Below are 16,896 nucleotides of genomic sequence, written 5' to 3' on the forward strand. Positions count from 1 at the left end.
CAAATAAACTATCACGTGACGTAATTAAATCGTAAAGCTGAACGCATGATGTACACCATTCCCTAGAACTTTAAGTACTGACAGGTACTGATTCAGTCGACTGGTCGACTGCGACAAATCTGCTATATCCCCTTCCACGTCTCTTTTAGCAACGTGCACAGTTTCTCGGTTTAATTCATACGATTGGTAATTCAACGTGTTTAGTGTTCTCTCTTTGTTCAGTACATTATAAACGCATTGTACTCTTCTTACATACAGAAATCTCGACCCAAGACTAACCTTTGCCAGCCCTTAGTATGTTTGTAAATAACATTATTAATGAAACAATTTAAATATAACTAACTGGTCGACGAAATCAGATGCCGGTAACTGTAGGCTGAATTATTGCCCTGAAATATTGTCATACACATACGGGACAATATTTAAATTCTCAGTCGAACCATTGTGAAGCAACCATTGCAAAATATTGTCATCGAGCAATCAGTATATGCAGTGACCAAGAATCTCTGAATTCTGAACTAAATAATATTAAAACCGATTTGCTTCAGAATGGTTACCCTAGACAATATTATATCCAATTATGAGTCTGACTCATTGGTGCGCCAGCTTGAGAAATATGTTGTTTCTCTCTCTTGACGATTCCATACCTGAAATGAACATCGGAGAAGATAAGGCGAATAGCCAACCAATATAAAATTAAAACTGTTTTTAAGTCTGGGACTACTCTGAGAAGTGTCCTAACAAAAACAAAACCTGAATCATCAAAACAAGAGAAGATATCTATCAGGTACCTTGCGAGTGCGGTGAGTCGTATATTGGAGAGACAAAACGTCATCTACATGTACGATTTGACGAACATAAAAATATCAGAAAAGAGATGAAACAATGAAATCGGGCATTATGTGTGGTCCATTTAAAAGTGAGAGCGTCATTTAAAAATCAAAAGTTGTAGTCATTTTCGGTGAAACAGGAAGTGATAAAAAACAATTGAATACGTCAATTAATTCTAATTTATGTCATAAATATACTAATATACATAATCTTTGTTTAATCTGAAAAAATAAAAAAGTTACAGAGATGAGCTATTTTTAAACGCCCCGGCATAGTTAGAAAAGTCACTCTGATATATGTTTAATGCAAACTGAAAATAAATATGCAAGCTTGCTTTCGTAATAAATAATTCGTTTTAATAAAATATTTATTTATTTTATCTTTTGAACGCCAACACGTATGCATATTTTAACAAGCAGCCTTAATTTGATGTAATATTATATTATAAAACATGTTTTATGATTTTATAACATTGATGAAATGAAGAGAAAATAAAGCACGCTATATTTTTAGATCAAAATGAAAAGTATTTTAAATTTAGAATGTACATACCGACGTTTATTATAAGCAACTGGCTTGTTGATTTTAATTTATTTGCTAAACATACGCTTCAATGGCTGATTTTTTAAATTAATTTATTCAATTTTAATTGAATTATTTTCTCAATAAATAAAAAATAGTTGCACCATTTATAACTCTCTCGCCGGGCCGATTTTAATGATCTTTGATTTGTTGGATTCGTCTTTGCTCGAATAGCAGAGGAACTATAAAAATATAGGAAAAATTGACGGAAAAATTATACAGAGAATTAATTTTTAAATAAACTAGGTTTGGAACGCCATCTTTCCCAATTGATAGCTAACAACACGCACGCTTATATCTTATAATAATAGTTGATGTATACAATAGTCATTATAGAATAGATGTTCAACAGAAAATACTGGGAAAATATCATATTCGAACCTAGAAAGATAATGAAGTAGGTATATAGAAAAAACTTGAATCAAAATGTAAACAAAAATATAGAGAACAAATGACAACAACTTTCAAATCGACTGATCTCAATAATTCCAGATCATTTGGTCAATCAGTCTTTCATACCACACGACTGACAAAAACAACTCACTTCACTATTAGAAGATATGAAGTAACCCGTGTCAGTTAGTTGAATATATTTTTAGTTAAGTTTAATCGACATTATCTGTTATATTGTTATACATATACATGTAGGTTTTATAACAAAAAATTGTTTCATATTGTATACAAAAATTAACGACAATAGATTATTAAACGATTTAGTTTTAATGAAAGAGGTACATTTCATATTAGTATTGCGATTTTTACATTTCTTTTCATAATTCTGTTGTACATGATAAGCATGTATTAATTAAATACAAGTTAAGGTTACAATTTTAATATAATGTATTATTATCATGTAATAACACTTCAAACGTATTTTGTTTGTCATTTATAAATAAATTATGACAGCATTCTAGAAATGTTTGTATAAGCTTAACTATAACGAATATTGAGATATAATATAATAAAATAGATAAACATACCATGCTGGCAACTCTTACTGTTGGGTCGGTGTTTACGCGTGTGGAAGTAAATCGCATAGGAATCTTATTAAGGCGCGATTCTCACTATACCGTCCCGCCACCGTCACACCGAGCCGCCGCGCCGGCTATCTGCCGGCCACCACGGTAACTATTCTTAAATTACCAGCAATGAACATATTCACCTTACCCGTAACGTCGCCGTCCCGTAGTAACGTCCTGGCGTCGTAGTAACGTCCATCTCCCATTTACTTCATGTTATCTGTCGAGACGGCACAGCGCGGCGGCTCAACGTGATGGTGACGGAACGGTGGCGGGACGGTATAGTGAAAATCACGCCTAAGTCGGAGTGAGAGAAATGCGTGGGTGTGCTGTTGCGGCGTTGCCACATTCCTCCGGTAATCACGATCGCAAATCGCTTATTTTTATTTTTTTTTTCGAAAAGATAATTAGATAAAATTATTAGACATGTTTCTGAGCATCTAAAAAGGAATAATAAAGATATCGTTAGGGTGTATATTTTTTATAACGAGAAAACGTCAGTAATCGCGATAATTTAAAAACTTAACTTTTTAACAAATAACACGCGATAACTCAAGAACTACTTTAGATATTGAAATTTTTTTTTGAAGTTTGGATCTTTTAGAAGACGTTTAAATAAGAAAAATTCGATAGGATTGTTTTTTTACATTCAAAAATTTTAGAAATCCCATCCATTTACTTTTAGTGCATTGCAATTTTCAGCAATCGTGTAACTTTTTTATTTATAAAGATTTTCACATACTGTCTAGAAAGAAAATATAACAGAAATATTAAGAAAGTTTTTGAAAAAAACTACAATCAATTATTTCTAATGGATTTCGAGATATCGATCTTTGAATTCAGAGTTCCAATAGCCATATTCATATTAACAGAGTTCCAAAGTTCCAAGTTAGAAAAACTTGCACTTAAAAATTTAAGAACTTTAGGAAAAATTACAACGACTTGTTAATAAATAAACAAATAAAGTACCACGAGACGCAATTAAATCGTCACGCTGAACGCATGAAGTACACCCTTCTTCATACGAAAATCTCGACCCAAAACTAACCTTTGTCAGCCCTTAGTATAATACAAAAAATGAATCATAGTAGAAGTTTAAAAATACATGCTTTTATTTTTTTAGTTTGTTATTTGAGGTAATACCATACGATAAAAAAAACAGCGCCAAAGAATAAAAATCATTTTTAAATGCTGTAGTTTACAATTCAAAAAAAAATTGTTTTTGAAATAGATTTGTGTCTGAAAACGTTCTATCCTTTTTTAATCTCTTTATAATTGGTGTTAAGTTTATCTCAATTATTATTAAATTAAGTCTAGAGATTGACCTCGCCAAAATTATCATCGATTGTCATCCCCAGCCGTCTTTGATATCGTTTTTTTTTCGATCAAACGGTACTTCAACATTACATTATCAATGTTGAAATAATACTGGATCAATTTAGTAATATATGCATAACAGCATTTTCTAAAATTAAGCTATAAAGTTTTAGAAGTGTTTTTCCAAATATCAATGATAATAATGAAAACTAAAAACACATAAAATATGCATTCGAATAACAAACAGCCCTAATATGATATGACACTTCATATAAAATCGTGCTTCTTATTTTTCTGAACTGTAATATAAAAAGAATAGAGAGACAATAAAGTATAATATATTTTTAGATCAAAGAAACTCATATTGTAAATTTATCAAATAGATATTTCTGAAATAAAGTGTCTGAAAGTGGCGTGTTTATTTTTATTCTCGACATATATGTTTCAGTAAATATTGACTGCTTTCTGATATTATTATAACATGATTATAGACAATGTCATTGATTTATTAAAGTTTTATATATATTTAAAATTACTTCATCAATTTATTAAATTGGCTTTCAGTAAAAAAAAAACATTTTATAAACAATTATATAAATTGAACTTTTTATAGACATATTTTATATGAATAATTTCTCATTTAAAGATTTTATAACTATGCAATTCTAATTAGAGAGTTTTTCTTTCATAATTTATCTGGATCTGAAACACTTTTCCTAATTAAATACACCCAAAGCCAAAGCTTCTATTACGTTTATGTGTAACAGGGTGTCGCAATATTCCGCGGAATTAGAAGTACTACATATTTTTAGAATCAGAGTCAGTTTGTCCGTTATAGGGCATCAAACTTTTAAAAAAATAAACACATTTTAAAGATATTTTAAGAACCAATATTTCGATTTGAGTAAACTTTGGGGTGCCTATGTAGGCTAAGCGTTTTAATATTTGACTTTCACAAAATAGACAAGAAAAAGCATGGAGAGTGTGAGAATTACCCCCACCCCTTAAGATATCTACCGGGTGCGTCTCAAAAGTGGCTCACCCCTATAAGTTTATTATTTTTTTAGATAAAAAAATTAGTATATGACATAAATTAGGATTGATTGACGTATTTAATTGTTTTTGGTCACTTCCTGTTTCACCGGAAATGGCTACAACTTTTGATTTTTAAATAGCACCCTCGGTATTTTTTTACTTTATTCGTTAGAAAATCATCCTGAATAGAGACTATCATCTGTGAACTTTTGACATTCTCACTTAATAAAAAATCGTATTTTAAAATTCAATCTAGAGTGTCAAGGCTATGTTAAAAACACTGATTCTTAATCAAAGAGCCTTGGAAAAATAGATTTGATCCTCTAATGTTTTTAGTGTCTTGTCCTGGCCAGTTAGAAAATGCTCAAATCGTATTTTTGATCATATCTACATTTTTTCAAATGGAGCGAGGGTGGCTCATTAGAATATTTGGAAAAAGTATTTTTTTACGAATAATTTGATACCACACACTTGGTATTTCGAGTCAAATTTTCGTTACGAACCGCAAGTTATAATTTCAAATAAATCATATGCAAAAATGTCAAAACACAAAAGTGGACATATGATATGTCATTCTATTCAGAGTGTCATTTTCTATCGAACGAAGTAAAAAAATACCGAGGGTGCTATTTAAAAATCAAAAGTTGTAGTCATTTCCGGTGAAACAGGAAGTGACCAAAAACAATTGAATGTCTCAATCAATCCTAATTTATGTCGTATACTAACATACCAAATCTCGTTCTTTTATCTGAAAAAATAAGAAAGTTATAGGGGTGGGCCACTTTTTAGACGCACCCTGTATAGATATAGATATCTTAGATAAGATATAGATATCTTAGATAAGATATAGATATTTTAGATAAGATATAGATATCTGAGATAGGAACTATCGGAAACAGAGCATAGGACATCTTATCCGATAGTCAAGCAGCACTAAAAGCGGGCAACTCAGTAACCATCAATTTGAAGTTGGTCAAAGAATGCCTAAAGAAGCTGAACAAATTAGATAAAAAAATTAAAGTCCTCCTACTCTGGGTCCCAGCTCACCATGGGATAGGATGCAATGAAAAAGCAAACGAGCGAATGCTCCACTAAGTGGACCAGACCCGTTCTGCTTTCCAAGTGGAAACTAACTTAAAGCGGAACTCAAGAATCTGGAAGAAATCTCTTAGAACTCACGACTGAGAAGAATCAAAGATTTTCCTTCATTCAAGTGAGAACAATCTTCGGATTGTCATGGGGCTTTTAACAGGACACTGTCTCCTTAACGAACACCTCAGTAGATTGAAGCCGAGAAACAATAGCGAATGCAGATTTTGTGGGAAAATGGAGAAACAGCAGAACACCTCATCACTGAGTGCGCCGAGACGATCACCATTCGTGCCACAAATTTTGATACGACTGATATCGGAGATGGAGAACTAGCCTCTGTGAAGCTTTCTCATCTGATAGCTAGTCTGTAATGGCTTTAACACTCGTTATAACACAAGAAAGGGGACACACTAGATCTATAAGATCGCGGTAATGAGCCCCTGGACCAACATTCTACTACAACTATGCAATTTTAATTAAAGTTTTTTTTCATAATTTTGCAGGATATGAAAAACTTTTACTAATTTAATACCCCAAACCTTCTATTACGTTGATGTACCAACCTAGAATTTAACTATATAATTTTTTATCTGATATTAAGTGCATTAAGTGCAAATATTTTTTTTAAAAGATTAAGTGCAAATATTTTTAAAACTCTTTCTTTCTTGCAAATTTAATCCACTATTTACGTTGCCATATATTATCAAGAAATTATTTTAAAACAATGAAGATGACATTATTGTGGGAAATAAAAACAACCAAACTAAAAAATCTTAGGCATAGCCCACACAGGAACATATTTTTGTTCATATATAGTATTCCTGTGTGGGCTATGCCTAAGGTTTTTTAGTTTGGTTGAAATTATTATATATTATTTTTTACTAAAAACTAAAAAAAATTATGTTTCTTTTATCGAGATCTAATAGCTCTGAAAATATTTGCAGCTATTTAAGACTCACCCTGTATTATTAATCGAATAAAAATATGAATTTAGCCCACGGCCACACAGAAAGCGTTTTTTGCGTTTTTAGCGTGAAGCGTCTTTAGCGACCAAAACAAAATAACAGGATTATATAGAAGTGGCCACACCAAAAGCGTGTACCGTTCGGCGTGTCCCTCAAAAAAAGCAAATGAAAACAAATCAGTTTGTTTTCTGTAGCGTCTTTAGCGTTTTCTAAGATGAGACCCCGTCATAGGCGGACGTTATATTTAATAATACAATAAAAATAAATTAAATAGTATGCATTTTTTTTTCATTTTAGGGTATTATCTAAAAATATTTTTATAAAGAACATCTACTGTTTAGGTAGATTCTATTAAATTCAAAAATTTGAAGGAAATGTTTGAAAAAGTGTAGTTTGAAATGTTGAAAAAGTAATAAATTAAAGAAATATTTTCTTACGCGTAAAAAATAATTTTTTATGCGTAAAAAGTGTTTTTTTCTGCGTAAAAAAGTTTTTTTTAACAGAAACTAATAGTTTTTGACGTGTAAAAAATAGTTTTTTACGTGTAACAAAGTTTTTTTACACGTAAAAAATATTTTTTTTGGGCAAAAAATTTTTTTTGACCAGAAACGATAAGTTTTTGTTGCTTAAAAATTAGTTTTTTACGTGTAACAAATATATTTTTACACGTAACAATTTTTTTTTGCGTAACAAAAGGTTTTTTACTAGAAACAATAAGTTTTTGACGCGTAAAAAATAATTTTTTACGTATAACAAATAGTTTTATACAGGCAAAAAATTTTTTTTTGGGTAAAAAAGTTTTTTACCAGAAACAATAAGTTTTTGACGCGCAAAAATTAGTTTTTTACGTGTAACAAATAGTTTTTTACACGTAAAAAATATTTTTTTTTGTTTAAGAAAGGTTTTCTACCAGAAACAATAAGTTTTTGACGCGTAAAAATTAGTTTTTTACCTGTAACAAATAGTTTTTTACACGTAAAAAATATTTTTTTTTGCCTAACAAAAGGTTTTTTACTAAAAACAATAAGTTTTTGACGCGTAAAAAAATCGTTTTTTACGTGTAACAAATAGATTTTTACACGTAACAAATAGTTTTATACGCGTAAAAAATAGTTTTATACGCGTAAAAAATAGTTTTCTACCAGTAACAAATAGTTTTATACGCGTAAAAATAGTTTTTTTACGTGTAACAGTTTTATTCGCGTAAAATAATAAAAATATTTTTTTAACACGTAATAATTTGATTCACTTTTACAAAATTTGTATTAAAATATAAATATTTTTGATAAACACGTGGACTGCTCACACGTCGCCTCATTACGTATTTCTAAGCCGTTAACACGTTTCGTTACAACGAGCAGGTGTGTCAGGGCCGTCTCACTAGGTCGCATGTCACGGCCTTCAATTTTTACTCCCAGCGCGCGTAAAGAAGTTTCATTCCAAAATGTTTCATTTTCATAAATCATGTCCTAAAATTGCATTAGCAACTAGAAATATTTACTATTCTATTATATAATTATAACTATTTATTATATTATATTATATTATAATTATAACAAGTACTAATCACAATACTACAACATAAAAAACATTATATAATCTAAATAATAATAATATATAATAAAATACACATATAAACTAAAATTCGTAAAATAAGTGGTAAATCTGTAAAGGCGGATTCTCACGACTGGCGTACTTGACAAGTACGCCAATATTTGCGTATTTGCCAAGTACCCCTACAATCCTTGGCAAGTAAACAGTATAGTCGCATCGATGGATACTGGTCGTCCCGAAATTGTCGTTGCTAGGGATTCTTTTTTCTTTTTAAGTTCTTTTGCTGTACACTGCAATACGATTTCTATGTTCTTTATGTTTGGCCATCCATATGAAGGGCTCATTTTCGTATAAATCCCTAAATTCCAAAACAACACCATTTGAAGACTACACGGGAAAACCCAGTTTTGTCCATTTTAATTGGAGCCGAGAAAAATGCAATTTAGTGTTTTTAAAGAAATATGTTATTTTCGGTTGAATAATTAGAAAAATATTTATATTACTACCAATTCTGAATTATTAATATTGCGAATTATCGCCATATTCTGAAATATTGAAATAAAAATCTAAATAGATAATCTGAAAAAATAGTCAAAATGCAAAACAAAACAGGGGAAACCAGAGATGTTCAATTAATTAAAGGTTGTATAAAACCTAAATCTAAACTACATATTTTTTTTGTTGAAAATTAATATTTAAGTAGGTTTTTATTACAATACATAAATTTATAACATATTGATAACGAAAAAAATATTCCATATATACATACATAAATTAATTACGTATGTAATTAATTTATGTACGTATATATGGAATATATACTCTGTTTTTTTTCTCAGGTAAGATTTCGACAGACGATGACAGAAGAAAAGCAGATGACGTCCCATACCAATCTATTTATTTTACTAAAAAAAGTTTCTAATAATTTTTAAGTTAACTATGGATGGGTTTAAATATAAATCCGTCATGCGTCATCTCTTGTTGTTTTTAACCAGTTTTATTGGTTTATTTAAAAAATGACAGATCATATTTCAATTTTATTGGTTTGACGGAACGATGAACGACAAACGAACGCCAATGCGTATGAACTCGCCTTTAGATTTATGTCATTTTTGACGCTTGTAAAAGTCTTGCCAAATTATAGGTTATAATTTTGTGTCAACTTTTGTTAAATACCCTGCGTTTTGGAAGATGATGCATTTTGATTCGTATTATTACGTGTGTTTTGTGTCTTTTGAAGTCAAGTGGAGGAAAAATCGAGTGAAAATTAACTGTAGACCCAGAGCACAGTTTATGGTTAATACTCGCTGCCCAGGCAGAAAGTCTTATACACCAATGAAGTTGCCATCGATAAAGTTTGTATACCATTTCGTCGTAGATAAGTGCATCTTGTATATGGTAGAAGGATCAAACTAAACACATACTAAAAACTGGATTAGCTGTAAAATATCGACATCACACGATAGGTAAATAATGGATTTTAGTACTGCAGAAAAATATGTCAAAAGGTACTGGTTTAAAAAAATTAAGATTAAAGTTAATTAATCAACCTTTAAGGTATAAAATTTGGTAGGTGTTATTGTTAATAAAATAGTTTGTTTTATTTACCTATGTTGTTTTATTTATCCCTGTGGAATATTACAAATTTGTATTGGTACATAAGTTATATTGATAAATATAATCATAAATGCGGGTAGTTTCATAAAGCTTGAAAGTAAATAATAGTTCTTTTTTATATTTTTTTGGTATGTAGTGTCTTGTTCTTGTTTGTTTTGTATTAACACATACCGTTTTTATTAAATAAAATAACTCGATTACATTTTTTCAGTTTTATAGAGTTTTTTTTCACAATATTTTGAAGTAATCACTTGTCATCTTGTCAATCAAATTTTAAATATATCCTGCTATGCGTTCCAGTTGTACCAACTTATTTCTTTGTAAAATAAAATAAACTACTTTGAAATTTAAATGACAGACACATCTATCACTGTCAAGGATCTTCTCGTTGGATAGACTATATATCTTTAAGATTGTTACATAAGGATAATATTTTTCTATCGATCGTGTCAGATGATGTTTTTGAGAGATTTGTTGATTCACCTATGTTTTTCGGTCAGTCGAGATTATTGTTGTTTATTGTAAGCTTTTCGAGTTTCGAGCGGAATAAATTTGTTTGTGTTTTTGATTTTCGACGTTTATTTTCTGTAATATCCCTTGTTTTAATAATATAGTACTAATTGCAAGATGCATGCTTGTCGCCCATGCGTAAGTACATCTCTGGTTTTTGCCATTTACGCGTGGACTACTCTTATTTTTCTTTTGTACGGCAAAATAACCAAGCTGTAATATATCTGGGACTAAGCGTATTATGGCTTTCTTTTTCGAATGACGTTAACATTTGTCTATAAAGTTGTATTGCTATCTTAATTTCTATGAAAATGTTACATTTCTGGTTTTCCCGTGTAGTCTTCATTTGTCCACTCCATTTATTGCTGTGAAAACGATTTAGGTATGTCGCCAATATTGAAGTTATTAATGTAAATTTGATATTACATAATCTATTATTGTTTTACCGTTTTAAATTATCCGCAATTAACTCGAAACGGAACTACGATCCGGAAATAAATCGGACATACGCTATAACAGTAACATTATTTGCGCAGTCGTTTTTGCGCCTCGGCCAGTGTAAACAAGGCTGGCCCAGGCTGGCCAAGTATACTTGGCAAGTGTACGATTAATCGTTTGATTCGGGCTATATTTACCGACAGAGAGTGGGGACGCGACAAGTGACCAAGGAACCCGTTCTCACGACATGGCAAGTATATTCCAATATCAAATATTTGTCAAGTACGCCAATATTTGCGTACTTGGCAAGTATCCCCACCAATCCCCACTTTGTACTACATTGGCAAGTGTACTTGGCAAGTACGCCAATATTTGCGTATTTGCCAAGTACCCCTACAATCCTTGCCAAGTAAACAGTATAGTCGCATCGATGGATACTGGTCGTCCCGAAATTGTCGTTGCTAGTGATTCTTTTTTCTTTTTAAGTTCTTTTACTGTACACTGCAATACGATTTCTATGTTCTTTATGTTTGGCCATCCATATGAAGGGCTCATTTTCGTATAAATCCATAAATTCCAAAACAACATCATTTGAAGACTACACGGGAAAACCCAGTTTTGTCCGTTTTAATTGGAGCCGAGAAAAATGCAATTTAGTGTTTTTAAGGAAATATGTTATTTTCGGTTGAATAATTAGAAAAATATTTATATTACTACCAATTCTGAATTATTAATATTGTGAATTATCGCCATATTCTGAAATATTGAAATAAAAATCTAAATAGATAATCTAAAAAAAATAGTCAAAATGCAAAACAAAACAGCAGAAAACCAGAGATGTTCAATTAATTAAAGGTTGTATAAAACCTAAATCTAAACTATTATTTTTTTTGTTGAAAATTTATATTTAAGTAGGTTTTTATTACCATACATAAATTTATAACCATATTGATAACGAAAAAAATATTCCGTATATGCGTACATAAATTAATTACGTATGTGTATACCTTTAAGATTGTTACATAAGGATAATATTTTTCTATCGATCGTGTCAGATGATGTTTTTGAGAGATTTGTTGATTCATCTATGTTTTTCGGTCAGTCGAGATTATTGTTGTTTATTGTAAGCTTCGGCAAGTTTCGAGCGGAATAAATTTGTTTGTGTTTTTGATTTTCGACGTTTATTTTCTGTAATATCCCTTGTTTTAATAATATAATACTAATTGCAAGATGCATGCTTGTCGCCCATGCGTAAGTACATCTCTGGTTTTTGCCATTTACGCGTAGACTACTGTGGTTTTTCTTTTGTACGGCAAAATAACCAAGCTGTAATATCTCTGGGACTAAGCGTATTATTGCTTTCTTTTTTCGAATGACGTTAACATTTGTCTATAAGTTGTATCTTAATTTCTATGAAAATGTGACATATCTGGTTTTTCCCGTGTAGTCTTTATTTGTCCAGTCCATTTATTGCTGTGAAAACGAATATTGAAGTTATTAATGTAAATTTGATATTACATAATCTATTATTGTTTTAACGTTTTAAATTATCCACAATTAACTCGAAAAACACTACGATCCGGAAATAAATCGGACATACGCTATAACAGTAACATTATTTGCGCAGTCGTTTTTTTGCGCCTCGGCAAGTGTAAACAAGGCTGGCCAAGTATACTTGGCAAGTGTACGATTAAAGGCGGATTCTCACGACTGGCGTACTTGACAAGTACGCCAATATTTGCGTACTTGGCAAGTATCCCCACCAGTCTCTACTTTGTACTACATTGGCAAGTGTACTTGACAAGTACGCCAATATTTGCGTATTTGCCAAGTACCCCTACAATCCTTGGCAAGTAAACAGTATAGTTGCATCGATGGATACTGGTCGTCCCGAAATTGTCGTTGCTAGTGATTCTTTTTTCTTTTTAAGTTCTTTTACTGTACACTGCAATACGATTTCTATGTTCTTTATGTTTGGCCATCCATATGAAGGGCTCATTTTCGTATAAATCCCTAAATTCCAAAACAACATCATTTGAAGACTACACGGGAAAACCCAGTTTTCTCCATTTTAATTGGAGCCGAGAAAAATGCAATTTAGTGTTTTTAAAGGAATATGTTATTTTCGGTTGAATAATTAGAAAAATATTTATATTACTACCAATCCTGAATTACTAATATTGCGAATTATCGCCATATTCTGAAATATTGAAATAAAAATCTAAATAGATAATCTAAACAAAAATAGTTATAATGCAAAACAAACCAGGGGAAAACCAGAGATGTTCAATTAATTAAAGGTTGTATAAAACCTAAATCTAAACTACATATTTTTTTTGTTGAAAATTAATATTTAAGTAGGTTTTTATTACAATACATAAATTTATAACATATTGATAACGAAAAAAATATTCCATATATACGTACATAAATTAATTACGTATGTGTATACCTTTAAGATTGTTACATAAGGATAATATTTTTCTATCGATCGTGTCAGATGATGTTTTTGAGACATTTGTTGATTCATCTATGTTTTTCGGTCAGTCGAGATTATTGTTGTTTATTGAAAGCTTCGGCAAGTTTCGAGCGGAATAAATTTGTTTGTGTTTTTGATTTTCGACGTTTATTTTCTGTAATATCCCTTGTTTTAATAATATAGTACTAATTGCAAGATGCATGCTTGTCGCCCATGCGTAAGTACATCTCTGGTTTTTGCCATTTACGCGTGGACTACTCTGATTTTTCCTTTGTACGGCAAAATAACCAAGCTGTAATATCTCTGGGACTAAGCGTATTATTGCTTTCTTTTTTCGAATGACGTTAACATTTGTCTATAAAAGTTGTATCGCTATCTTAATTTCTATGAAAATGTGACATATCTGGTTTTTCCAGTGTAGTCTTCATTTGTCCACTCCATTTATTGCTGTGAAAACGATTTAGGTATGTCGCCAATATTGAAGTTATTAATGTAAATTTGATATTACATAATCTATTATTGTTTTACCGTTTTAAATTATCCGCAATTAACTCGAAAAACACTACGATCCGGAAATAAATCGGACATACGCTATAACAGTAACATTATTTGCGCAGTCGTTTTTTTGCGCCTCGGCCAGTGTAAACATGGCTGGCCCAGGCTGGCCAAGTATACTTGGCAAATGTACGATTAATCATTTGATTCAGGCTATATTTACCGACAGAGAGTAGGGACGCGACAAGTGACCAAGGAACCCGTTCTCACGACATGGCAAGTATATTCCAATATCAAATGTTTGTCAAGTACGCCAGTCGTGAGAATCCGCCTTAATCGTTTGACTCGGGCTATATTTACCTACAGAGAGTGGGGACGCGACAAGTGACCAAGGAACCAGTTCTCACGACATGGCAAGTATATTCCAATATCAAATGTTTGTCAAGTACGCCAGTCGTGAGAATCCGCCTTTAATAATTATTATTTTTACACACACCACTGGCACTAGCAGTAGATTGTGTTTGTCTCCGAATATGCCCCGGCCCGTCCACAATTCAATCCCCGCATCTTTTATCTTTGTCTCTTCAATGCTAACGGCGCCGATCTCGCCTATCTCTTTCTCACAGGATTGATTGTTGGACGGGCCGGGAATCCACGAGCTTGTGACGTTACTAATTGACATCTTGATTGAAACTGCAGACCTGCGGCGTCTTTTGCGTGTTTTTAATGGACATAAATCGGAAAAAGCGCTTAAAACGGTAAAATCGCAAAAAGCGCTTGAGACGCAAAAAACGCAAAACGCTAAAAACGCTTTATGTGTGGCCGTGGGCTTACACAATTTTGATACTATTAAGATAGTACGATATCATATATCCCTATAGGACAAAAATAATATTGTATTGTAGGTTAGAAAAACGTAATATTAATTGTTAATATTAATAATGAAATAAGACAAAACTTACCTTTATATTTAATTCTAAACTTTTCCATTGTAAAAATCTAATATATTTATCACTGAAACAAAAAAAAAGAATTATAACATGTTCAAAATCGTTTATTACAACAAACATCTACTCCAATTGCTGTCAAAGTTGAATAAAACAAACAGCAGTTTATGTGGGAAATTAGTTAGTCAACTTTTCTAATAATGGCGAGTTTTAATTAAAATTAAGCTTTTCAAAAGTAAGGCTTAGAACAAACCAACATAAAACGACGATAGGAAAAGCAGGCAGTAATGTGAAAGTTTATTGACGTTTCGAGGTAGATCTATAAATTGCGTCGATCGTGGTTTCCGTTTTGATATTGCTAATTACACAGTTTGATTTGAAAATTTATCGTTCGGGATTAATAACTTAATAATCGTCTTCAATTTCTGCGGGTTTATAGGAATATCGTAGTTTCGTCGTAATAACGATCTGATTAATAATATTTTAATTGATTTAATTTTTAATTTCATCTTTAATCTCATCTCGATAGACAGTAGGTATAATGTTTTGGTTTGGATTTGCATACTATTCTAAATGAATATCAATTATTCTCAGAGATTTGCCAATAATTTGGCACTAAAACTAGAACAATTTTGAAAATATTGGTATTTAAATGTAATAGATAATAATGTAAAGATACTAATACTGTAAAGATACACTCAGATGCAAAAAAACGCAACGGAGAAAATTTTGGTCAAATTTTAAAGTGTTATATTTTTGTTATTTTTAGCCCTATTTTCATTAATTGTTTAGCACGTTGTATACAAAGTATCCCAGGCTGAGCGTGCATTAGAAGTTTCTAGAGAACTACAATGTCTAGAGCGGAGATTTTTTGCACATCATTGTTTTACAACGAGATCTATCGATTAAAAATATTTTCAATATGGCGGCACTTCCGGAAATACCGGAGGTTGACAGCAACTTTCTTATTTTAAATAGGTGCCCCCATTTTTTATTATATACTTAAATTCTCTGTAAAAATCTATGAATATTGATGTCAAACACTCTCAATTTTTTGGACGAAAAAAACTACCTGTCAAAAAAATTTGTATAGCCTAAAAGTCAAATTTAGTGATTACCACAGCCACTGTGACATAAAGAGAAGACATGTGGCATGCATGTGGCTATCTATTTCAAAAATTAAATAGATCAAATGTCATATAATAATGGCGGTAGCTGTCATGGAATTGAGTGACTAAAAAATTATTATAAATTATTTTTTTCAAATGGAAACCCGTTACTTTTTATTTATACATGTTCCTATACCTAAAATAAATCGTTTTTAAGTTATTTAAGATTTAGTTTGAAAACGTATATTTTTCTTGATTTTATCTAGCTACATTAAGTGTCAACGGTCAGACAATTTATTTCCATCTGTCAGAAAACAAATTATTTGAATAGTATAAATACTGCCTGCCTTAAGAATTTAAAAAGTGTATTTATAAAAACATATCTCGAATTTTCGCTCTTTAGTGATATCTAATAGTTGATTTTATTAATAATATTCCTATGATCGAAAGAAAAAACAGCGCAAAGTTGGCTCGAAAATGATGCTGCTTTTTGAACAAAGCGTCACAATATGACATGGCCAGATCTATAGTTTTACATTACTTGACGTTTAAAGTCATAGGCTTCTGGTTAAAATCAAGATACGCTTTAAAACTAAATCTTAAATAACTTAAAAACGATTTATTTTAGGTATAGGAACACGTATAGTTAAAAAGTAACGAACTGAAAAGCTTTTTCACTAGCGAAATAAAAAAGTGGATTTCCATTTGAAAAAATGATTTATGATAATGTTTTAATCGCTCAATTTTATGACAGCTGCGGCCATTATCATAAGACATTCGAACAATTTAATTTTTGATATAGATAGCCATAGGTTTTCTCTTTATGGCACAGTGGCTGTGGTAATCACCAAATTTGACGTTTAGACTATATACATATTTTTGACAGGCAGTTTTTTTCGTTCAAAA

General features: G+C 31.1%; 1 protein-coding gene across 1 annotated transcript in view; it reads right to left on the reverse strand.

Moving 5' to 3' along the window:
* Window positions 1–16,896, reverse strand: part of LOC115887220 (G protein-coupled receptor kinase 1) — a 351,626-nt gene that overhangs the window by 22,016 nt on the left and 312,714 nt on the right. The window contains exon 6 of the mRNA XM_030906586.1: window positions 14,897–14,948. Coding sequence (XP_030762446.1) covers window positions 14,897–14,948 — 52 coding nt within the window. The remainder of the gene's footprint in view (window positions 1–14,896; window positions 14,949–16,896) is intronic.

The sequence above is a fragment of the Sitophilus oryzae genome, unplaced genomic scaffold, assembly GCF_002938485.1.
Source record: "Sitophilus oryzae breed Bouriz unplaced genomic scaffold, Soryzae_2.0 scaffold_556_pilon_pilon, whole genome shotgun sequence".
NCBI lineage: Eukaryota > Metazoa > Arthropoda > Insecta > Coleoptera > Curculionidae > Sitophilus > Sitophilus oryzae.